This window comes from Prionailurus viverrinus, chromosome D1, assembly GCF_022837055.1.
Source record: "Prionailurus viverrinus isolate Anna chromosome D1, UM_Priviv_1.0, whole genome shotgun sequence".
NCBI classification, from domain to species: Eukaryota; Metazoa; Chordata; class Mammalia; order Carnivora; family Felidae; genus Prionailurus; species Prionailurus viverrinus.
Genome location: NC_062570.1, coordinates 108,723,212 through 108,746,752, shown reverse-complemented (window position 1 = coordinate 108,746,752; position 23,541 = coordinate 108,723,212). Strand labels below are relative to the sequence as shown.

The window sequence follows — 23,541 nt, the reverse complement described above, 5'->3', positions numbered from 1 at the left end:
GGTGGGGGCTGGGACGTGGAAACCTGTTGGACGATGGGAGGGAGGGCGAGTCCGGGGGGCCACCGGCTGGAGGTCTGGGGGCCGGGTAGTAGAGGTGGTGTTGTGTGAAGGGGGGGACCACCTCCCTACCAGAGATGGCCCACCCACTGACCTTTGTCCCTTCAAATCCCACAACTTGCCGCCCCTTGGGGGGTCGTGGGCTGGGGCAGGGCAAGGGGCCTCCCTCCCTCCAGTTTCCCAATCCCTCATAATCTCCCTCCACCAAGCTCCCGCTCACAGCCCTGTCCTCGATGACATGACAGCAGAAAGGGCCTTGCTTGTCTGGACACCGTCTCCCTGAGTCTTTTGGTTATACGAGTGAGAGTGTCCCCCAGGGTCACCTGTGTGCACCCCAGCGAGTGGTCTCGAGCCTCCTGAGAGCCGCAGGTGGAGACAGCACCCGAGTCAGCGGCTGGGCTCTCGGAGCCTCTTGCAAATGGCTGGCCAACGGCTCCCCCACGGGCTGCGGACCCTATTTCTCTTCCCTGCAGCCCCTCGCCATCAGGGCAAGCTGAGTCTCTGTCGCTAGCCCTCAGTGGCCTCTGAGGGGGCTTCCAGGGCCTTGGTGGCCCCTTCGGTCCGCAGGGATGAGAGTCGGGTGTGAGTGGAGGTGGCCATACATCTCAGCTTGCTCGGGTGGCTGGCGTCCTGGGAGAGGCCCTGGATACCGGAGGGCCTGAGATTAACGACCACATTGTAAGAGAATCTGGTAGAGAGCCCCATCTCCAGGGCAGACCGACTGTGTTTCAGGCCTGTAGACAAGGGCAGGGCAGGCCAGGGCCAGCAGGTTCTGGAGGCCCGGGGCTGGACCTGGCAGGGCAGTGGGCATGAGCCGCCTGGGCTGTTGGTGGCCATAGGGCCCGTGTTAAAACAAACCCTGAGACACTCACCCAGCACATCTCCGGATAAAGCTCACCCATCTGTCCTGACCTTCCCAAGGGCACAGCAACTCCGACCCAGAAGGCCAAGGGTTTTGCTCGAGTTCTTTTTCATTTTTTTATTTTTAATGCTTATTTATTTATTTGGGGGCAGAGGGGCAGAGAGAGAGGGAGGGAGAGAATCCTAAGCAGGCTCCATGTGGGCAGTGCAGAGCCCAACGTGGGGCTCGATCCCACAAACCATGAGATCATGGCCTGAGCCAAACTGACTGAGCCACCCAGGCAGCCCCAGGAGTTCCTCTGATGAGCTGCTGAGAGCTTTGCCCTTTTCCTTAGAAAATGCATGTTTATGGGGCGCCTGGGTGGCTCAGTCGGCTGAGCGTCCGACTTTGGCTCAGGTCATGATCTCGTGGTCTGTGAGTTCGAGCCCCGCGTCGGGCTCTGTGCTGACAGCTCAGAGCCTGGAGCCTGTTTCAGATTCTGTGTCTCCCTCTCTCTGACCCTCCCCCGTTCATGCTCTGTCTCTCTCTGTCTCAAAGATAAATAAAAGTTAAAAAAAAAAATTAAAAAAAAAAAAAAGAAAATGCATGTTTGCACATGTGTGTGCACATATGGACACCTGCATGTTTTTTAAGGGTTTTGAGGACATCCCCTGAAGTCCTTCCAGAAATTTCAGGTGAGCCCCCACCTCCACCTGAGAGGCATTATACAGAGTGGGGTCAGACCTCCTCAGGCAGGCTATTTAGTTTCCCTGACCCCACTTCCTTTATCTTTAAAGTAGGACTAATCATAGGGATGCCTGGGGGGCTCAGTCAATTAAGTGTCTGACTTCAGCTCCGGTCATGATCTCGTGGTCCATAGGTTCGAGCCCCAGCTCAGAGCCTGGAGCCTGCTAAGGATTCTGGGTCTCCCTCTCTCTCTCTGCCCCTCCCCCACTCACATACACTCTCTCTCTCTCTCTCTCTCTCTCTCTCTCTCTCTCTCTCAGAAATAAATAAACCTCAAAAAAAAAAAAAGTAGGAATAATCCAACCCACCTCATAGAGTTGTTGTGGGGAACAGATGAGAGTTACGTAAAGCACTGGGCACAGTGCCTGGCATGCAGTCAGAACCCAAAACATGGTTAAAAGAGAAAAAGAACACAGAAAGAATTCTTTCTCTCCACCATGCAAGCCTGCATGTGGGTAGAGAAAGGGCTGGGAGTTAGGAGAGAGGTCAAACCTCAGTCCTGTCATTTGTGATTCCCGTGACTATGCCTCTCTGAGCCTCAGTTTTCTCATCAGTATAATGGGCTAGTGACTCTCTTATCCATATTATGTAGGTCCTCAGGATTCTCCATACATTGTCTGACGCCTGAAGCCTCACAGGTTAAGGAGGTAAGGGGTTGGGAAAGCATCCCCAGTGGTTGTCTTGACCAGGCCCTAGAGTCAGGCGTGAGCTTGTGAGAGAAAGAGAGGGTTGGAGAGGTGTGGCATTCCTGGCCCAGACCAGGTTTGGGCTGTAGTTAGGCAGGTACCATGATCGGGAGGGTATTGACCCCAAGGGGGAACCCACCTTACTGGTCATGGTTGAGTTTTGGCCACATGGATGTTGAGACAGTAGAGACAGAAAATTGTGTGTGTGTGTGTGTGTGTGTGTGTGTTTATACAGCTGCAAACGTTTGGATAACATCTGCGTGAATGCACAGATTTTTGGTGCTAATCAACATGCATATCAATCTGCCATCTTTGAAAACATTTTTTTAAACATTTATTTATTTTTGAGAGACAGACAGAGACAGAGCATGATCAGGGGAGGGGCAGAGAGAGGGAGACACAGAACCCGAAGCAGGCTCCAGGCTCTGAGCTGTCAGCACAGAGCCCGACGCGGGGCTCCAACTCATGGACCATGAGATCATCATCTGACCTGAAATCAAGAGTTGGACGCTTAACTGACCGAGCCACCCAGGCGCCCGTAAAACCCACTCTTTAAAAGGGCATAGTTGAGGGGCGCCTGGGTGGCTCGGTCAGTTAAGCAGCCGACTTCGGCTCAGGTCATGAGCTCACGGTCCGTGAGTTCGAGCCCCGCGTCGGGCTCTGTGCTGACGGCTCAGAGCCTGGAGCCTGTTTTGGATTCTGTGTCTCCCTCTCTCTGACCCTCCCCTGTTCATGCTCTGTCTCTCCCTGTCTCAAAAATAAATAAAACGTTAAAAAAAATTTAAAAGGGCACAGTTGAGTGGTTGGTTAGTCTATTGACCAAGTCGTATAACCGTCACCCCTAGAGTGACAGATCTTGAATCTCGCTGGCTTCTGAGTGATGCCCGTGTGCACACCCTTATTTGGTTATGACAGGCACGTTCGGCCTTCTGGAGGTGCTGCTCGCCCCCACGTGGCCCTACGGTCACATCGGGTGTCTTGCTTGACCCCCACCCCCCACCCGAGGGTCATCTCGGGGCCACGTGCTGTGCTGGGCTCCAGGGACGGGGGGGGGGGGGGGGGGGGGGGGGGGGGTTCGGGTTGGAGAAACAGCACATTCGAAAGTGTCCGGGCTGGGAGGCTGAGGAAGCCGAGAGGGCCCTGCGCCAGAGGAGGTGGGGGGAAGCAAAAGGGATCAGGCTGTGGACAGCTGAGGCCACTGGGCAGGGCCTCGGAGGTCCTGGTGAGAGGGTGGAACTTGATTCACGGCACAGGGAGAAGCCATGGGAGGGTTTTCAGCAGGAAAAGGTCATGAGCCGGTAGTTCCAAGAGACTCCTTGGGGCTGGAGCTCGCGTCTGCCTGGGTAAGAGTCTCAGGATGAGGCCGGGTGAGTGCCCCCCCCCCGACCCCCAGGAGTGTGGGGGCACCCTGGGGAGAGCAAGGCAAGTGTCAGGTGGTGGCGGCTGGACTGTGGCATGCTCTCGTTGGCTGCTGGGGCCCAGGTCCTGCAGGTGGCTCCCCGAGTCCCCGGGGACCTGGCCCCGCACTTGGGTGCATGGCCCTGGGTCCCGCCCTCCCTGGCTCTGGCTTCCCGCCGCCTCCTCCCTCCTTGGCGGCTGGTTCTGGGCCGCTCCGCTGGGCATTTCTGCAATTGCCCAACTCTGGCTCAGCTACTTCCACCCCCAAGTGGCAGAGAGGAAAACCATCCCTTCTTAGAGGCTTGGGGGAGGGGGAGGGAGTCCCTCAGACCCAACACCAGAGGGCCAGGTGCCCAGAAGGCCCTGGAGGCTGTGTTTTCTCTTTAATTCTTGAGCCCTGAATCTTCTGCTGAGGGAACTGGGCTCCTGGAGGGCGGCAGAGGCACCAGGTGGGGCTCGGGGCCTGCTGCAGGCAGGGACAAAAGCGGCTCTCTGACTCAGCCCTGGTGGGTCCCAGGCTCCGGCTGGACCTGGCCACCACTTGCCTGGCCTCCCTGGACTCTGCTTCCTCGAGCGCCAGAGCCCTCCTGCCTCTGACCTTTGGAGTTGGACCAGGGCTATCCAGAGAATTCAAAACCAGAAGGGAACTGGGAGATGGGAGATGCGATCCCTCCCACTCCTATCCTGTGCTGAGCCCCTGCGTGGGGTGGGGGTGGGGGGGGGGCGGGATTGCAGGTGACGACGTTGTCCGTTTGTCTGTCTGTCATTCTCTGCTTCTCGGGCTGCCTCCCGTGGATCCCCATGCCGGCAGTCGTGGGTATTGGACTTGCTTAAAAACTTCCAGAAAAAGATATCTGAGAAGGGGAGCCGTTGTAGCACTGCAGATATTTAGAATATTTGTCAACAAGACAGAGTTTAAATGATGATGGAATAGCAACGCAGCAGAACACCACGTCGCCATTATAAAAAGGCCAAGGTCAATGGCTCTGAAGAGAAATGAAGCAGATTGTAAAATATGTTGCGAAGCACGGAGGTGCACAGCCCTGCGTGTGTGGTTGTATCCACCTGTTACAGACAGACGTGAGCAGCCGCATCTCAGAAATGACATAGAACATGCTAACGGGGGGGGGGGGGGGGGGGGGGGAGTCAGAGGGTAGGGGTTGGCAGTGATGAGGGCGCGACTTGGTTTCTTTTCTGTACCTTTACGCAGTCTTGGCGTTTTTGATCACGGGTCTGAAAAAACTTTATTTTATTGTCTTTATTTGTTTATTTTTTCATCTATTTATTGTTAAAGTTTTCTGTGTGGACACATTTTCTTTCCCTTTTTTTTTTTAATTTTTGTTTTTTAAATTTATTTATTTGTTAATTTATGTCCAGTTAGCATAGAGGGCAATGATGATTTCAGGAGTAGATTCCTTAATGCCCCTGACCCATTTAGCCCCTCCCCCCTCCCACAACCCCTCCAGAACCCTCCGTTTGGTCTCCATACTTAAGAGTCTCCTATGTTTTGTCCCCCTCCCTGTTTTTATACTATTTTTGCTTCCCTCCCCTCATGTTCAACTGCTTTGTCTCTTAAAGTCATCATATGAGTGAAGTCATATTTGTTTTTCTCTAATTTCACTTAGCATAATACCCTCCAGTTCCATCCACGTAGTTGCAAATGGCAAGATATTCTTTTTGATTGCCGAGTAATACTCCATTGTACCTATATCCCATATCTTCTTTACCCATGCATCCATCGGTGGACATGTGGGCTCTTTCCATACCTTGGCTATTGTCGATTAGTGCTGCTATAAACATGGGGTGCGTGTGTCCCTTCGAAACAGCACACCCGTATTCCTTGGATAAATGCCTAGTCGTGCTATTGCTGGGTCGTAGGGTAGTTCTATTTTTAATTTTTTGAGGAACCTCCATCCTGTTTTCCAGAGTGGCTGCACCAGTTTACCTTCCTTATTATTTTTATTTTTTAATGTTTATCTATTTTTGAGAGAGAGAGAGACAGAGCACGAGTGGGGGAGGGGCAGAGAGAGAGAGGGAGACACAGAATCCGAGGCAGGCTCCAGGCTCCGAGCTGTCAGCACAGAACCCGACACGGGGCTCGAACTCGTGAACCTCGAGATCACGACCTGAGCCGAAGTTGGACGCTTAATCGACAGACCCACCCAGGTGCCCCTGAAAAAAATTTTACAGGAGAAATCCAGCCGAAGGGAAGGGATCCCTGCTGGACTCTGGTGAACATCCCTCACCAGCTAACTGAGCCTTGAGATCCCAGGATCTCTTTGTCATCTGATGAGGAAGCCCGTCCCCAGCTCCCACTCTCCCCAAAGCCTCCCTCTGCCTGACTCAGCTGAACCAAGTCAGAGAACCAGATTGAGATGCAGCCAGGCGTGTGTGGAGTGACAGATGTGAAAGCAATCGGTGACACGGTCCCTGCCTCCGAGGCTTGAGGAAGGGTGTGACTGGGAGATGTTGAGCAAGCCAGGGGCCCTCCGCCACCAGGGGACGAGGCCTAGTCACCCTAGTCTGGGTGCTTGGCTCACCCAGAGCAGGTGCTCCCGGAGGACTTCCCAGGCTGGAATCTTTAGGGAATGCAAACAGACGTAAGATTCACAGGGGGTCAAATCTGGACGGACCCTTGATATTATTAATACTAAACATAACAACCACACCAGGGACCATTTAATGCACGCTCCGGCTGGGCACCAGTTCATGGAATCCTCGTAACAACTCTCGGGGAGGATTATCTGCATTTCCCAATGCGTCTCAGGAGTGTCAAGCAAAGGGATGTACTCCTCTGTTAACAACCCTGCACGGCTTCCCGTTGCCTGATGAGACCTGGCTCGCCTTGACCGTGAGCCCCTTGCTCCTTACACGCTGGCCCCACGGCCTTCTTTTGGTTGGTTCTACCACTCGATAGCTGTGTGGCTTTGGGCAGGTTATCAACCTCTCTGAATCTCAGTTTCCTCCTCTGTACATTGGAGATAACCCTTGGTCCTCATTTTTTTTTTTTTAATGTTTATTTATTTTTGACAGAGAGAGAGAGAGAGAGAGAGACAGAGCATGAGCGGGCGAGGGGCAGAGAGCGCGAGAAAGACACAGACCCCCGAAGCAGGCTCCGGGCTCCGAGCTGTCAGCACAGAGTCCGACGCGGGGCTCGAACCCACAGACCGCGAGATCATGACTGGCTCGTGGCAAACCTGTGTTTGTCAAGGTTGTTTTTATCGCCCCATCTTTCATCAACTCTAAGATGTCGTCAGTTGTGAAAGATGCCACCGAGGGAAAAAAGAATGGTGCCAGTTTACTACGTCCCGAGTCTCTTTCATCACGAGAGCCTTTATTTCATGCTTCCCGAAGGAGCTCTTTTTGACTTAGACATAGGCTCTCATCATAAGTCTGAGGCACACACGTAAAAGGGAAAATAGAAGCAAAATAAATTGTTTATGGGGTTCGGAAAACTCCTTCACATTTAGAGTCCGATCGATAGAGGCGTGATGCGTGTATGTTTCGCTGCCACCTCCTCCAGGGAGCCATCGAGAGTGCCGGCGAGAGAGCGGCAGCCCCCTCCACGATCCCTACGACAACCAGAAAACCAACAGCCGTAGGAGGCGGCTCTTAGCCCAGCTCTGCAATGACTTCTGCTTTGGGAGTGTTAGTGACAAGCCTAATTCTCCTCCCTGGGGGCTCCCACCGTTTGAATCCTGGGGTTCCGGGAGTGCTCAGCTCTTGCCTCCGGGGATTTCTTCCAAGCTGCTGACTCCCTTTCTGCAGGGTGTGATGCTTCTGAAGTGTGGGCACATGCAGGCAGTGACAGCTACGTGAGGACTGCAGCCAGCCAGAAAGCCACTCTACGAGGTAACCTGACTTCCGAGACTTAAACGTGAGCAATCAAGTGTCTTGGAATCAAGGGCACATGAATAATTCCTGAACTTTGCGCTGGCCGGGCTTCTAGCTGCCGCAGAGCCCTTGCACATTCTGTCTCTGCTCTCTCCCCGCCTCCCCACTTTGTCTACTTAACCCAGCCCCCCCCACCCCACCTCAGCTTCCTGGAGGAGCCCCCTCTGGGATGCCTTGCCTGGCCCTCCCAGGAAATCCGTGTCTTCGCTGTCTACGCACATAGGATGGCTGCAATGCTACATTTTGAGCATGTGTGTGATTTTGGGGGGGCGGCCGCCTCCCCAGTGTACTGGGAGGCCCACGGGTGCGGGGACTATGTGGCTTTTGCACCATGGCAGCACCGGGCACTGTCCGGCTCTGAGCCGGTGAATGACAGAATGAATCTGGAGGCTCCGTAGTGAGCAGTGAGGGGGCTGGGGTGTCCTCCCGGACAAATGTCTGTCTGAGACATTTGCTGCTGGCCTCGGCTGTACGCGTCTTCCCCCAGTCCCCCAGAGGCCGGAGTCCAAGCCATTTCTTTATAGCCGGGAAACTGAGGCCCGTCGGGTCGCAGAGCCATGGCCCAGGGTCCTGGCTCAGTGCAGGGTGCACAGAGAATGGGGGAGGGTGGGGTCAGAGGAGGGGTTCTCGCTTCTGGCTGGGGTGCAGAGGAGACTTACTGGGGCGGTAGCATCTGCCACCGGCTTCCCAGAGGCCCTGGGAGATGCAAGGCGGAGGTCCCCTTCTCTGGTTTCAAGTTTCCAGAGAGGCGGAGGGCTCACCGGCCATTGTTCCTTGGGCCCGGAGAGCTGGGGGTCTTACCCCTGCGCGGCCCTGACCCCACCTTCCCCTGCTAACCCCTGGGCCGGCCCTGCGGAGATGCTGGGAGGATGTGGGGTGGTGAGGTGGGGGCCGAGGCAGGACTGTGGGGGCGCACAGGCCCGCGTGCACCCGGAAGGAGGAAGCTGCACAGGGTGTCTGTGGCCGGGCCGGGATCCCCGACCGGGGGACTTCCTCTTCCTCTTGGGGCAGGTGTAGCTGCCACAGCGGGACCGACACCCTGACCCTGTCATGGATGGGGGCAAGGGGCCCAGACTCAGAGACTTCCTGAGTGGGAGCCTGGCCACCTGGGTGAGGGGGCAGGTGGGAGGGGTGTGGGGAGGGGAAGTGAGAGCGGGGGAGGGGCCAGTGCCGGGTTTGGGGGAGGGTCCGGTAGAGTCGGAGCCCCGAGGGCAGGGGTGGGCTCAAATGTGGGGCTGGAGAAGTCCAGGTAGGCTTCGGGCGGGAAAAGGGGTCCGGACCCTGGGGCCGGAGGCCTTCAGGGCAAAGGAGAGGAGGTGGCTGCACGGGCTCAGGGGGCAGGTCAGAGGGGCTGGGGAGTCACTCTGCTGGTAGGGGAGTTCCTAACCGGGCCGGCCGACCCGTCTCCACTCCCCCACAGGCGCTGGGACTGGCCGGCCTAGTGGGAGAGGCGGAGGAGCCGGAGGAGGAAGAGGAGGAGGAAGGAGAGGGGCCCCTTGGCCCGGAGAAGAGGTTCCTGCATCTCATCGATGGGGCCCTGCTGCTCCGCGTGCTGGGCATCGTGTAAGAAGCAGCCCGCCAGCCCGGGGGTCTGAGGTGGCCCCTCCCTCCACAGGCTGCTGGGAGGAGCTTGAGGGCTGGTGGGTGGAGCTTGCTCGGGGCAGGTGGGTCCCTGACTGCCCCTCCCACCCGGCTCCCTGTGCCCACAGAGTTCCCAGTTCCCGAGGAGCACCTCAGACGGTCAGGGACCCTGATGGTCCCGCAGCCTGGCGAGTGCGGAACCTGAACCACCTGTGGGGCCGCCTGAGGGACTTCTACCAGGTGAGGGGCTGGGGAGGGGAGGCTGAGCCTCAGACCCGTGGGAAGGCCCGTCTCCCACCTCCTGTCCCCTCTGCCCCCAGGAGGAGCTGCAGCTGCTGGTCCTGTCGCCACCCCCAGACCTCCAGACGTTGGCTTTTGACCCCTTCTCAGGTGCTCTCTCCCACCACCCCTTCCTGCCTCTGCCCCCTCCCTCCACCCCTAACTTTTTGTGGCTTGTGCCCAGCAGAGGAGGCAGTGGAGGAGTTGGAAGGCATCCTTCGGCTGTTGCTGGGGGCGTCAGTGCAGGTGAGCGGAGGAGGGGAGGGGAGGGGAGGGGAGGGTTCAGCTTTGGCCGCAGAGGTGGGAGAGACACCTGGTGCCAGCATTTCCACTCTGTCTGCCTGCAGTGCGAGCACCGGGAACTCTTCATCCGACACATCCAGGGCCTCAGCCTCGAGGTCCAGAGTGACTTGGCTGCTGCTATCCAGGAGGTACTAGGGCTAGTCCACAGCCTGGGACTGGCCCTGCCACCGGGGGGCACTCTGCCCCTCCACTTCCTCTGCTGAACTGCTCTCTCTACCTGGTCCAGGTGACCCAGCCTGGGGCAGGCGTGGTGCTGGCACTGGCAGGGCGAGAGCCTGGGGAGCTGGAGCCTCAGGAGCTGGAGATGCTGTTCCGGAGCCTGATGGGGACCTTGTTAAGGCTGGCGCGGGAGCGCGACGTGGGGGCCCAGGTAGGGGGCATGGCACCGCCCGGGTGGAGGGCTGGGAGGACCCTGGGGACCCAGATGTGGGAGGAACTGGGGGTTGGGGCCGGATGTAGGGTTCGCATGGGGGGTCTTGGACCAGCAGAGCTGCAAGAGCCAGACTGGGGGGCGGGGGGGGGGGGGGAGGGCGCATGGGGTGGGTTATTTCTGGCTCCCGACCCTTGACTTTGCACAGCGCCTGGCCGAACTGTTGCTGGAGAGACAGCCGGCCCCCTTGCTGCCGGAGGCTCCTGCTAGGACTCCTCCAGAGGGTCCCTCACACCACCTGGCCCTGCAGCTGGCCAACACCAAGGCCCAGCTGCGGCGCCTGCGGCAGGAGCTGTGAGTGCCCCAGGCTGGGAGGCGGACCTGGAGGGAGAGGGGCAGGTTAGGCGCCGATGCAGATGGGTGGGATCAGGCCTGGGGGTTCCGGGTTCCCCCAACCCCTCCAGCGTCCCTTCTCTTCTCTCCAGGGAGGAGAAGGCCGAGCTGCTGCTAGACTCCCAGGCGGAGGTGCAGGGCTTGGAGGCCGAAATCCGAAGGCTCCGCCAGGAGGTGCGCTCAGATGCTCCCCGCCGCTGCCGCATTCCCCGGCCCTCTCCCCACACCCCCTCTGCCCTACTGCCTGCCGCCAGCCGGGGTCCTCCCCCTCCCTGATCCCTCTGGCCCGCGGCTGGCCGTCCCCAGCTCCGCACCGTCTGGCTCAGGCCCAGGCGCTGTCGGGACAGGCCAAGCGGGCCGAGCTGTACCGCGAGGAGGTAGAGGCGCTGCGGGAGCGCGCCGGCCGCCTGCCCCGCCTGCAGGAGGAGCTGCGACGCTGCCGCGAGCGGCTGCAGGCGGCCGAGGCCTGCAAAAGCCAGCTGGAGGTGAGGCGGGAGGCGGGGCCCGCAGGGGACGGGGTGGGCCGGGGAGGGGGGGGGGGAGCGAATTGGGGGCTGGCCTGGAGTAGGGAGGGCTTGGTCTTGGGGACCGAGCAGTCACCGCCAGGAGAGATGGGTGAGGTGGTGTCTGGGGCAAAGCCCTCTGGAGGATGGGGCAGAGGGAAGGGAGAGGTGGGGACGGTAGGTAGGGGTAGGTCCTGGAGAGGATGAGTGTAGGGGAAGAGCTGTCTGGAGTGAGCCCCTAGCTGTGGATCCTAGAAGGACGCCACCTTGGGAGGAGGGTCTGGGAGAGAAGGGGCGTGGCTTACACAGAAGGGGCGGGGCCAGGTGCTAGGGACGTGGTCCCTGGAAAGACCTTGGAGAGGGAGGGGCAGATGGAAGGGAGAGGTGGGGCCTGGAGTGCTTGGGGGCAGCCTCACACCACAGGTCGTCTCTGCTCCCCCACCAGGAGGAACGGGTGCTCTCGGGGGCTCTGGAAGCCTCGAAGGCGCTCCTGGAGGAGCAGCTGGAGGCCGCTCAAGAGCGTTGCGCTCGGCTGCATGAGACCCAGCGTGAGAACCTGTTGCTGCGGACTCGTTTGGGCGAGGCCCGCGCGGTGAGACTGCCCCAGGGACCCCCAGTCACTGTCATCTGTGACCCCTGGTAACCCCAATGGCCCCCCAGGGTTCTCCAGTGCTCCCTGTGACCCCCTACTCCTTTTTTCCCCTGGTGATCTAGCCCACGCACTTGGCCCGGCCATGGTGAGGAGGGCTGGCCTGACCCTGTCCTTCCCCCAGGAGCTGGACTCTGTGCGGCATCAGGTGGACCAGCTGGCCGAGGAGAATGTGGAGCTGGAGCTGGAGCTTCAGCGGAGCCTGGAGCCACCCCTGGGCTCTCCTGGGGAGGGTGAGTAGGGCCCCAGAAGAGGGGCTGGGGACGGCGGGGGTAGGGGGGCTGCCTGTGGTTTCCTGCAACTCTAGTGGGGCTGGCTGCTGACTTCATCCTTTCCCCAAGGTGTTGGGGGGGGGGTGTGGGGGTGGATGTGAAGAGCCAGGGATCCCAGCAGAGGGTACAGAGGGGCCCTGACCGCATCGCCCATGTCCCAGCACCCCCGCCCGGAGCAGCTCCTTCACTTCATGATGAAGTGAGAGAGGCAGAGGCCCGGCGGCTGCGGACCCTGGAGAGGGAGAACCAGGAGCTTCGGGGCTTGCTTCAGGTGCTACAGGGGCAGCCTGGAGGCCAGGTGAGTCCCCTCCCCCAACCGGCCAGCAGGTCCTTCCTTGCCTCCTCCTCTGGGCTTGACGGGTCCTCTCATGTGCCCTCAGCACCCCCTGCTGGAGGAGCAGAGCGAGGACTCCTTGGTTCCAGAGCTGGATGTGGCTCCCCAGACTTGCCTGACCTCAGACCGTGGCCCCCAGGGTTTGGCTGGCCAGGTGGGGGATGGAGGCACCCAGGCCTTGGACCTGGCTTCCCCCGTGTCAGACTCGGCCCTTGCAAGATTACCTGTGCGTCCCCAGGCATCTGACTCAGGCCCACAGGTGATAGAGAGGCCCCTCCAGACGGCGGCCATGACCCCTCAGACCTCAGACTTGACCCTCCAGGAATCAGGTTCTGCTGTAGCAGCACAGGAGTCCCTGGAGAAGGCTGGCCATGGAGACCTTCTCCAGACTCCCACCTCCTCGGTCCCATCTCAAGATCCAGAGACTGAAATTCAGGCTGAGCTGTCGGGAGGAGACACTGGAGAGTCAGGGCCCGAAGCCCAGGTGCGGAGACAGGAGGGCCCTGCGAGCAAGCCTGCAGCCTCGGAGCTTAGCCTCTGTGCTCAAACGGAGGAGCAGGAGACCCCAGGCCAAGGGCTGGACCTACTCAAGGGGCAGACAGAGGGCAGGGAACATGCACAGAAGCTGGAGGGGTTGGTTGGGGACCCAGCCCAGCAAAATCCACAGCAGAAGTCAGAAGGGGCTTCGGAGGCCCACACCTGGGAGGGGCCGATCCCAGGGGAGATCCTGGCTGGTGGTGTCCCGGAGCAGGAGGCCCTGAGGGAGGAGGTGGCCCAGCTGAAGAGGGAAGCCGAGGCACTGGGAGCGGAGCTAGAGGCCCAGGCCCGGCGGCTGGAGGCCCGAGGCACGGAGGCCGCCCGGCTCTCCGAGGAGCTGGCTCAGGCGCGGAAGGCAGAGGCCGAGGCCCAGCGGGAAGTGGAGGCCCGGGCCGGGGAGCAAGCTCGGCTGCGGGAGGCAGTGGAGGCAGCCAGCCGGGAGCTGGAGGCTGCGGCGCGTGAACGCGAGGCGCTGGCAGAGGCCCTGGCGACATCGGGCCGAGAGCGGAGGCAGTGGGAGCGTGAGGGGCCCAGACTGAGGGCCCGGGCCGAGGCCGCCGAGGAGCGGCTGCAAGTGCTGGAGAGCGAGGGTCGTCAGCGCCTGCAGGAGGCCGAGAGGGAGAGGCAGGCCCTCAAGGAGGTATGTTGGGGCTCGCGGCCTGGGATGGGAAATGGGGTCCTGAGTCACTTGCTGGGGTTTGGGTGATCAATCCCATCGGTAGCCACCGAGTGCCCCAGCACCTGGCCGGGGCTGGAGACCGAAAGGTAAAAGCCCACCTCTGCCTTCCAAAGGTGCGCTTGACCTGGGTCACAGGACGGATGTCCCCTCCCTCTGGAGGGGTGGGCTATAGCAGGGGATGAGAGTATGGGTACGGAGCCCGACCGCCTGGGTGCAAATCCTGGCTCTCTGACTGTGGCAGCTGACTCCCCTCTGCCCTATTCCTCCTCCGTCAAACGTCAGACTGCATAGCCGTCTCAGTGGGTCTTTTGAAGATCAAGGGAGATCACGGTGTGCCCAGCCTAGTTCCTGCTTGACAAAGGCTCAAGACATGGTCATTATTAAGAGCAAAGTGGGCAGGAGTCCTTGGGAGAGGGTGCCGGGGTGGGGGCAGGGAGGCTTTGGGGAAGGTTCTGAGGAATGGTCAAGGTTCCACCAGGTGGGAAGGACGTTTCATGTAGAGGGAACAGCATGTGCAGAGACCTGAAGGCATTAATGATGCTGAGGGGCCTGGGAGGTGGGGGAGCAGGGCCAGAGAGGCGTGCTGGGCCAGCCTTGTGGACGTCAGTACTCTGGCCCCGGGCAGGGAAAGCCACCCAAGCGTGTGGACAAGCCTTTGTGAGGTTGGGTTTGGGGAGGGCCCCCTTGGTGTGTCCCTTTGGTGTTCCCTCGGGCCCTCAGGAGGTGGTGCCGGTGGTCCTGGTGGCAGGTGAGGCCGGCTGGGGCTGGGACGGGGCATGGAGGAGAGAGAAAACCTGGAAACGCCTTCCTTTGTGTGCTCAAGCGTGTTGATGGGACCTTGCCACTAGATGCTGTACCAGGCAGCCAGTGTGCCCATACTGGTTGGGGGAGGGGGGGTTTCATAGTCTAGGGTGGCGATGGGACTGCAGGGAGCTGTGGGAGTCCAGGAAGCACACTGGACTTAGGCCACGGCATGTCCCGGAAGGCTTCCTGGAGGAGGAGAGAGAATGGCAGTGAGCCAGGAGGAGGCGCAGGCGTGACCGTGTAGGGGTGGGGTGTGAGGTGGGAAGTGGAGGGAACCTAGGCAGAGAATTCACTAAGCCGGGTTCCCGCTGGGCAGGGCCTCTGTCTTCCTTTCAAGCTAAGGAACGAGTTGCGAGTTGCGGCTGTGCTTGTGAAGGAGATGACCTCCATGACCTTTACAGGAGGCCAATGACCTTGAAACCCGGTGGAGGGTTGAGGGCGAGCCGAGTAGTCGGGTACTCGTGTTCAGAGGCCCCTCGGGGGAAGCGGGGGAGGCTAGGCGGCAATTGAGAAGGGTGTTCGGGCCAGCGGGGGGCCCGTGCCACGGGGGAGGGTGGGCTGCGGACGGGGAATCGAAGCTTCCAGCTGAGCACAGTGTCCGGGCTCATCCCTGTTGTACAGAGGTTGCTGGGATCCAGAGAGCAGGAGTGATTTGCTGGGAGACCCCTCTGAAGGAGAAGAGTGGGGAACACACGGTGGGGCGCGCCCAGGGCTAGGCGTTGCGCAGGGCAGGCCCGGGGGAATGTGGGAACGGGGGCGTGGGTGAGAAGGCAAGGCCGAGAAGCTGTCTGCGGGGTCCACTCTGGAGGACGTGACTGAGAGATGCTCTCAGGCCGACCTGGCTTAGAGCCCAGATCCCCCGCCTACCAGCTGTGTGGTTAGGGGCGAGTTGCTTCCTCACCTATAAGACGAGTACAAATGGCACGCCTTACAGGATCCCGTTAGATAATGAACGTAGAGGGCTGGGGGCAGCTCCGGAGTGAATGTAGGCAGGTGGGCAGTGCAGGGGAGGGGAGGGCTGGTGGGGCTAGAAGGGCCTGAGGACACAGGGGAATGTGGTGAGATTTCCTGGGCAGAGAGGTTCCTGGTGCTAACTGGGTGTGGTGTAGGAGGAGGTGGCTAGCCAGGGAACCAGGGGCCAAAGGGCTTGTCCAGGTGGGCTGGGTAGAGAGGTCGGGGCACTGAAGGCTGTGGCTGGGGCCTGGAGGGGCCAGAGGTTCAAGCCTCTTTTAATCTGTGTCACTGTTATTCTTACCCTTAGCCCTTGGGCTGTAATGGTGGTGTTGGGGGGCGGGGGTGAGGCAACAGGCAGCAGGGCCTCATGGGACTTGTAGTTTTCCAGCCAACCCCAGGGGTGGGCCGGCGGGGGGTGGTGGGGGGGAGACTGGGTAGGGCTGCAAAGCCTAGAAGATCAGAGCAAAGGCGTAGACTTGGTTTCCAGAGCAAGGATATGGTAGGCTGCTGGTCGGAGTTGGTTCTTCCTTGTGGTTTCATCCTGACAGCCCCTCCCCCACCTCCTAGAATGGTTTGGCCCATCGCCCTCCCAGGCCCACAGGCCAGAGTGGGCCTCCTGCCCCCTTCCACAGTGGTGCGGCCCAACCGCCACAGGACGCCTGGCCTGGCCGGGCCTGCAGCGGCTCTCCCCCCCCCCCCCCCCCAGCCCCCCCTGTGGTTGGGCCTGACGTTGGCCACATCCCTATCCTTGCAGCCATCTCCGTGTGGCTGAGGGCGCTCTGCAGATCTGCCTCTTTCAAGCCCCTCTTGCCCTCACATGGCCAGCCTGGCCTCATCACGTAGGGCACATCTAGCTGCTCCTGGGCGCACGAGGAGCCAGGGGCTCAGGGAGGTAAAGACGCTTGACCGGCGAGTGTCTCCAACTCCCGGATCAGAGGCCTCCCTCACCCACTGCCAGGCTTACAGTCCCCAGCTCTTCCGTAGTCCCTCTGCAAGGCAGCCAGATGGGGGGGCGGGGGTAGAGGCCCAAAGGGTTAAAGATGTTTGCCCGGGGCGGGGCGCCTGGCCGGCTTAGTCGGTAGAGCAGGGACTCTTGATCTCAGGGCCTTGAGAGCCTAAAAACCAAAACCGACATTTGCGCAGGGTGACAGAGGAAGGTAGAAAGCTAGGTCTCCAGACCTAGGAGGCCTAGGGTCGAGGCCTCCTGTGCACCCCCACCCCCCATCCGGGACGGGGATGGTGGCCTGACCTTGGCTCTGCCGCACCCGCCCTCAGGAGCTAGAGAAGGCCTGGTTGAGGGGCCAGGAGCTGGGGGCCCGGCTGGAACACCTGCAGAGTGAGCTCGAACAGGCGGGTCTGGAGCGACAGGCGTTTCTGCGGGAACAGGAGATCCAGCAACAGAGGTGGGGTCATCGCCCAGGGGGCAGAGAGGGGCGGGCAGGGCTCGGGGAAGGGTGGGTGCCAAGGCTTCTTCCCGGCAGGTACCAGGGCCTGGAGCAGCGGCTGGAGGCTGAGCTGCAGGCGGCGGCCACGAGCAAGGAGGAGGCGCTGAGGGAACTCAAGATGAGGGCCCTGCAGCTGGAGCAGGAGCTGGTCCAGGTGAGGCTCCGCCCCGGGCTCCCGTCCCTGCAGCCCCTCTGGTCTCGCCCCTTGAGTCTTGGCCACTCCCTTGCCTTGAGGCCCAACTTGGGCCTACTGGGGAGAGCACTGTGCTGGGAGTCAGGCTGACTCTGCCCAGGCCACGTGGTCTTCTGGGGGGGGCCTCGATTCCCCCATTCCTCAAATGGACGGCACCCAGCAGCGGCTCTGCTCTGGGTGTCTCTCACTTCCTAGTGAGCTCAGTCCCTGTCGTCGCTCTAGGTCGGCTGTTGTTTCTGAGGTCCCTGCTTGCATAGGCTTACAGCTCAGGGCTCAGCTCAGGGGTGTGGTGGGGTCCCCACACCGGGCGAGGAAACAGGCCACCCTGACACAGGGTGCCGAGGGACAGTGGGCACCCGGCAGGCCACCTGGTGGGTACACAGAGGGTTGGTTGGGGCAAAGTGGCATTGACCCCGGGGCCCAGAGGAAGAGCAGGGGTGGGAAGGGTGTTCTGGGCAGGAGAAGTAGCCGGGCAGAGGCTGGGCTCTGCTGCAGAACGGAGCGACAAGGAGAGTGACCCTTGCACCTGCGGGAGCCAGGAGCGTGGGACTGCGGGACCTGGTGGCGGCGGGCCAGGGGCCGTGTCAAGTGCTGCTGAGGGCGTGAGGGTCCCCTCCACGCCCCCCCGCCCCCCCGCATGACCTCCCAGGGCCTGTCCTTCCAGCTGCGCCAGGGCTCCGTGGGACGGGGGCCGGAGGGGCACGATGAGCTGAGGATCCCGGGGGCCCAGAGTGGGCGGCTCATCGAGATGGAACGCAGCGTGAGTGTCGACTGCTGTGTGGTGGGCATGCGGAGGGGCGGCCCCCGTGGCCTGGCCCCCGCTGACCCCCCCCACCCCCTTCCCGGCAGAATGCAACGCTGGTGGCCGAGAAGGTGGCTTTGCAGGGGCAGCTCCAGCACCTGGAGGGGCAGCTGGGCAACCTGCAGGGCCGGGCCCAGGAGCTCCTCCTGCAGAGTCAGCGGGCCCAGGAGCACAGCAGCCGCCTGCAGGTGGGTGACAGTCCCAAGGGGCCTGTCCCCTGCCCTGCCTTGTTCCCACTTACCACGGCCGCCTGCCCCCTTCCTATTCTTTCCTGCCCTTTTCCCTGCCTGAGCTCCCTGCCGGCTCCCCCTGCCTGCTCTCTCGTCACAGCTATCTCTACCCTCCGACCCCAGCCGCCCCAGTCTGCACCCCTCTTCCCCCGTCTTTCTCCTTCCCTTTGATGCTTCTTCCCTGGCTCCTACCCCCTCCCGCCTGCCTCCGGCCCTCACATCCATGCCCTTTGGCTCGGCTGCGTTCCTCTCAACAGCCAGCCATTAGTCCCTACTGCCCTCCCTGCCCCTACCCCTGCCCCATGGGTCGCATCCCTGCCTTGTGCCTCTTGCCCCGCCCTCCACGGCCTGACGCCATCACCCTCCCCTCTCCTTGCCCATTCACCTCTGCCTCTGCTCTCTGCTCCCTGCTGCCCCCACTCCAGCCCTCTGCCTTGTCCACAGTTCTCGCCCGTATCCTCTGCCCTGCCCCTTGCCTTTTGGTCCCCGCCCCCACCCCCGTCTCTTACCCCCCTTTCTGGCCTGGGACCGCACCCTTGCGGTCCCTGCTGCCTGCTCTGTCCTAGGCTGAAAAGTCTATACTGGAGAGGCAGGGCCAGGAGCTGCATAGGAAGCTGGGGGTGCTGGAGGAGGAGGTGCGGGCGGCGCGGCAGTCCCACGAGGAGACCCGGGGGCAGCAGCAGGCTTTGCTTCGGGACCACGAGGCCCTGGCTCAGCTGCAGCGGCGACAGGAGGCCGAGCTAGAGGGACTGCTGGCCCGGCACCGCGACCTCAAGGCTAACATGCGGGCGCTGGAGCTGGCCCACCGGGAGCTGCAGGGCCGGTGAGCCTCCCCCAAACACCCAGCTTCTCTCCCCAGCACCCCCTACCTGCCCGGAGCAGACTCCCTTCGCCGGTCTGACCCCAGCGGGGAAGCACCGCCCCCCACAACGCCCTCACCTCTGCTGCCGTGCCCTGGCGCATGGCTGAGCTCCGGGGCGAGCTCTCGCCCTGAGGCTCATTCATCGTCGGGAGTGGGGGGCACCTCGTGTGGCATTCTGCCCCAGGGCTTTGTTTAGAGGCCTGTGCTTAGGAGATGGCAGACCCCGGGGGTCCAGATAGTCCAGCCGCCTACTCGCCCCGGCCCCAGGCCCCTGCAGCCCTCTTAGTCCCTGTGCATCCCAGGCACGAGCAGCTGCAGGCCCAGAGGGCCAACGTGGAGGCGCAGGAGGTGGCCCTGCTGGCAGAGCGAGAACGCCTGATGCAGGACGGGCATCGGCAGCGGGGCCTGGAGGAGGAGCTGCGGAGGCTGCAGAGTGAGCACGACAGGTACCAGCGCCCGCCCAGCCAGGCCGGTTCTCGGCGCGCCCCTCTGGGAAGCGGGCCGGTGGCAAGTTCGTCACCTTCCGCGTGGGGGCCTGCGTTGCCTCCTGTCCCCAGCATGGCTTCTCGGGCCCTTAGGCGGGGCCTGGCAGGGGATCGAGGGCCCCCTTGGAGAGCATCTCCTCCCGACTCGGCAGGGCTCAGATGCTGCTGGCGGAGGTGTCCCGGGAGCGAGGCGAGCTGCAGGGTGAACGCGGGGAGCTGCGGAGCCGGCTGGCGCGGCTGGAACTGGAGCGAGCTCAGCTAGAGGTGCAGAGTCAGCGACTGCGGGAGTCTAACCAGCAGCTGGACCTGAGCGCCTGCCGGCTGACCACGCAGTGCGAGGTGCGGGGAGGGATGGGCCCGGGGGTGGGAGTGGGGGGGGGGGGGCGCGCTGGCTGGGGGAGGGGGCTGGAGAGGGGGCGAAGGGAGGGGGTGGAAGGTAGCCACCCCAAGCCCCGTTAAATCCCCCACCTGCCCCGCCGCCCCAGCTGTTGACCGAGCTTCGGAGCGCCCAGGAAGAGGAGAACCGGCAGCTGCTGGCCGAGGTGCAGGCGCTGAGCCGGGAGAACCGGGAGCTCTTGGAGCGCAGCCTGGAGAGCCGGGACCACCTACACCGAGAGCAGCGGGAGTACCTGTGAGCGGGGCCCCGGGGCGGTGGCAGGAGCTGGACCGGGGCCCCCGAGACCCCTTTGGCTGCTCGTGGGGGAGGTGGTGGGGAAGGGGCTGGGGGCTGACCGCCTCGGGCTTGGCAACGCAGCAGCTTATGAGCTTATGAGCCCTGGAGCGTGTCCGCGTGTGAACAAGCAGCAGGGGGTGTGGCGGTGCGTAACCAGCGAGCGAGCGCTAGCCCTCCTGCCGGGCCTCCCGCCCACCTCCTCCCGCCTCATCCTCCCAGGGACCAGCTCAACGCCTTGCGCCGTGAGAAACAGAAGCTGGTGGAGAAGATCATGGACCAGTACCGGGTGCTGGAGCCTGGGCCCCTGCCCCGGATCAAGTGAGGGGCCCCTCCTCCCCCCCCCCCCCACCGGAGCCGGGGATCCTCCTAACCCCTGCCCCTGCCCTGCTCTCTCCGGGCCTTTGCCATCCCCAACGTGGCCTTCTTGTCCCTCCTCGCTCCCTGGCCTTACCCCCTCTTGTGCCCTCTTGCCCCCAGGAAGGGCAGCTGGTTGGCAGACAAGGTGAAGAGGCTGATGCGGCCCCGGCGGGAGGGGGGCCTCCATGGGGGGCCACGCCTGGGGGCCGATGGGGCCGGCAGCACCGAGAGCCTGGGGGGCCCCCCAGAGACGGAGCTCCCCAAGGGCAGGGAGGCAGATGGGACAGGTGGGTCTGGGGGCCGGGTGACCGTGATGGTCCCTACCCCGTGTCTCCTATCCCCACCCTGGTGCCTGCCAACGCCTCGGCGTCTCCCTTCATCTTGTGTGGCTTGCACGCCCACCCCCGCTGGTCTTCCCTGATGCAACCCGGCCCCGCCTAGATGTGGCTCTTTGCCCCCTGGCCCTGCCACAACCCTCTCAGCTGGCACCTCCTTCCTGCCTGCACTGCCACCCACCCAGTCCCCACCCATCCACAGCGGTGCCTAGGACCTCGGAGCAGCAGGGGACTTTAGTGAGAGGTCATTTATCCCAGTCAGCAGACGAGGAAGCTGAGGCCCAGGGAGGGGACGTGCCTTGCCCAAGGTCACACAGTGAGTCAGTGTCAGAGCCAGCACAGGGTCCGGCCTCCCGTCCCCACCCTCATTCACCCAGACCTAACCACCCCCCCCCGCCACACCCCCCCCCCCCCAACTCCCACCTCTGCAGCCTCCTCTCCCTGCGCCTCGGCAGCTTCACCCCGCCAGCCCCTCCGCTCTGCCCAGCCCCTTCCCTCCCGGCTGGACACCCTCCCTGCCTCTCGCAGGGTCCCTTTCACCGGCGCCCATGCGCAGAGCCCAGAGCTCCCTCTGCCTGCGGGACGAGACCCTGGCAGGGGGGCAGCGGCGGAAACTCAGCTCACGGTTCCCCGTGGGGCGAAGCTCTGAATCATTCAGCCCCGGGGACACTCCCAGGCAGCGTTTCCGACAGCGACAGCGCAGGCCAGGCCCCCTGGGGGCACCCAGCACCCATGGCAAAGGTGACAGCCGAGGGTCCCTGCTCTTATTAGCTCCCCAGCTCCGTGGCTGAGGGGGCTTCCCTCCTGTCCCTTGGGTCTCCCCACAAGCCCTGCCTGCCTCTGCTCTGGTCCCCGTGGCCCACTGGCTTCCTTGTGCACCCCCAGGACCTGGCGTGGGATGGGATGGCTCCATTGAGACCCTGTCAGAACACGAAGCAGATGTCAACCGAGAGGGTGAGTGGGGGTATTTGCCCTGCCTGGGGCCCCTGGCAGACCCCGTTCATGCATTCGTCTACTTGACAGTGAGCCTTCGCGAAGTGCCGGGTGATGTGCTAGGGATACAGCAGGGGTACGGCTGGGGATAGAGCAGGGAACATTCTGGGATGGGAGACAGACAGACGTAAACAGCTTGCATAAAAATAATAATTATCGGGGCACCTGGGTGGCTCAGTCGGTTAAGCGTCCGACTTCAGCTCAGGTCACGATCTCGCGCTCCGTGAGTTCGAGCCCCACGTCGGGCTCTGGGCTGATGGCTCGGAGCCCGGAGCCTGCTTCCGATTCTGTGTCTCCCTCTCTCTCTGCCCCTCCCCTGTTCATGCTCTGTCTCTCTCTGTCTCAAAAATAAATAAACGTTAAAAAAAAATTTTTTTTAATAATAATTATCTACAACAACCCTGTCCAGTAGAAATAGGATGTGAACTACATGTGCAATTTAGAATCTTCTAGCCCCCTCATCAGAAAAGGAGAAAGAAACAGGTAAAAAGTAATTTTAATAGCATATTTTCGTCATCTCAGTACACCTGAACTGTGACCATTTCACCATGTAGTCAGTGCGGAAAGTCATTAATGAGCTGTTTTATTTAAAAAAATGTATCGTTGTCATTTATTTAAAAAATTTTTTGTAACGTTTAGTTTTGGGGGAGAGAGAGAGAGAGAAGGAGAGAGGGAGCGTGAATGGGGGAGGGGCAGAGAGAGAGGGAGACACAGAGTCTGAAGGAGGCGCCAGGCTCTGAGCTGTCAGCACGGAGCCCGACGCGGGGCTCGAACCCACGAACCGCGAGATCATGACCTGAGCCGAAGTCAGACGCTCCACCGACTGAGCCACCCCGGCGCCCCCTTAATGAGATATTTTATATGATTTTTTCCTGCCACGTCTTTGAGCCCAGTGGATATTTTATACCCATGCACATAGAAGTTCCGACCTGCCACATCTCAGGTGCTCGGTCCTGTACTGGGCAGCTCGGCCCCAGAATATTTAGGAGGTGATCATGCTCTGGGGAGAACGGAGAGCTGGGTGAGGGAGCTCAGGCACGCTGGGTGGGCTGCAGTTCTAGCCCGCGGAGAGGAGGTGAGGTTGGAGCAAAGACCCGGAGGTGAGAGTTTGTCCTGTGGACATACCTGGGGAACAGCATTCCAGGCAGGAGTGACAGCTGAAACAAAGGCCTGGCGAGTTCAAGGACGGGCTACAGCCACAGTGAGGAGGGGGAGAGCAGAGAGGAGCCCAAGGGGCAGCGGGAGGGCACAAGGCGTGGGGCCCTGTGGGCCACCGTGGGTGCTGGGAGCTCCCGAGGGGTCTGGCCTGAGCTGAACCTTCCCTTTTAGGCCTCAAGGTGCCGGAGCCGGAGAAACGCCCTCTCACACCCTCCCTCAGCCAGTGACACCGCAGGGACCCAGGGCCTGAGAGTGCAGCCTTCTTACCGCTGGAGTCCCCGTGGGGGCCCCAGGCAGCCCCAGAATTCAGGGATCCGGGCTACCTGGAGCCAGTCCTTAGTGGCCCCTGGCTCCTCCGAGGCCCGCACCGGGGCCCCGAGATGGGGCTGGGATAAGCCTGCGGACAGAGGGGACGGCTGGTCCCCACGAGCAGCTCCTTCCCGGGGCCCTGACTCTGCCACGCGGCCCTCGCTGAGGAGACCATCGCCGGGTGACCTCCCAGATGAAGGAGACAGGCAGGAGTGGCCGAGAGAGCCCCCTGCCAGGTCCAGGCGGGGAGCCAAGGACCATTCGCCGAGGACGGTGGCCTGGGCCGATCTCTGAGCTGTAGCTGGGCCACGGACATGACAATAAAGCTGGGATACGACCACCTGAGTTTGGGCTGGGTCCAGTCCCAAGGCACCAGCGCCACCGGGCCCACGTCCTTCTGTGTGGCTGGGGATCTGTG

General features: G+C 61.7%; 1 protein-coding gene across 3 annotated transcripts; it reads left to right on the top strand.

The window, feature by feature from the left end:
• Positions 1-3,544: 3,544 nt before the first annotated feature.
• Positions 3,545-23,183, top strand: CCDC88B (coiled-coil domain containing 88B). 3 transcript variants are annotated; one of them, XM_047876837.1, is made up of 31 exons: positions 3,547-3,674; positions 7,253-7,377; positions 7,498-7,581; positions 8,635-8,733; positions 9,044-9,186; positions 9,333-9,444; positions 9,525-9,594; positions 9,671-9,729; positions 9,831-9,914; positions 10,013-10,156; positions 10,365-10,510; positions 10,642-10,723; positions 10,876-11,034; positions 11,498-11,644; positions 11,826-11,934; positions 12,135-12,271; positions 12,354-13,484; positions 16,557-16,684; positions 16,763-16,880; positions 17,584-17,679; positions 17,769-17,909; positions 18,518-18,774; positions 19,116-19,259; positions 19,451-19,637; positions 19,784-19,929; positions 20,191-20,289; positions 20,449-20,615; positions 20,866-20,979; positions 21,192-21,404; positions 21,549-21,617; positions 22,986-23,183. In XM_047876837.1, exons 4-31 carry the CDS (start codon positions 8,674-8,676, stop codon positions 23,039-23,041), a joined length of 4,518 nt encoding a protein of 1,505 aa, XP_047732793.1. In that variant the 5' UTR covers positions 3,547-3,674; positions 7,253-7,377; positions 7,498-7,581; positions 8,635-8,673; the 3' UTR covers positions 23,042-23,183. The 3 variants fall into 3 exon arrangements, 2 of the variants coding, with proteins under 2 accessions (XP_047732793.1, XP_047732794.1); XM_047876838.1 differs by lacking the exon at positions 20,866-20,979 and having other exon boundaries at positions 3,548-3,674; XR_007156110.1 differs by lacking the exons at positions 20,449-20,615; positions 20,866-20,979; positions 22,986-23,183 and having other exon boundaries at positions 3,545-3,674.
• The last annotated feature ends 358 nt before the right edge of the window (positions 23,184-23,541 follow it).

What these genes read in the sequence shown, in the direction of transcription:
- CCDC88B (XM_047876837.1), top strand. Translation starts at nt 8,674, where the DNA reads ATGGATGGGGGCAAGGGGCCCAGACTCAGAGACTTCCTGAGTGGGAGC. An exon ending in GTTTGGGCGAGGCCCGCGCG is followed by an intron (nt 11,645 to 11,825) that starts GTGAGACTGCCC and finishes TCCTTCCCCCAG; the next exon opens with GAGCTGGACTCTGTGCGGCA. An exon ending in TGGAGCAGGAGCTGGTCCAG is followed by an intron (nt 16,881 to 17,583) that starts GTGAGGCTCCGC and finishes CTGTCCTTCCAG; the next exon opens with CTGCGCCAGGGCTCCGTGGG.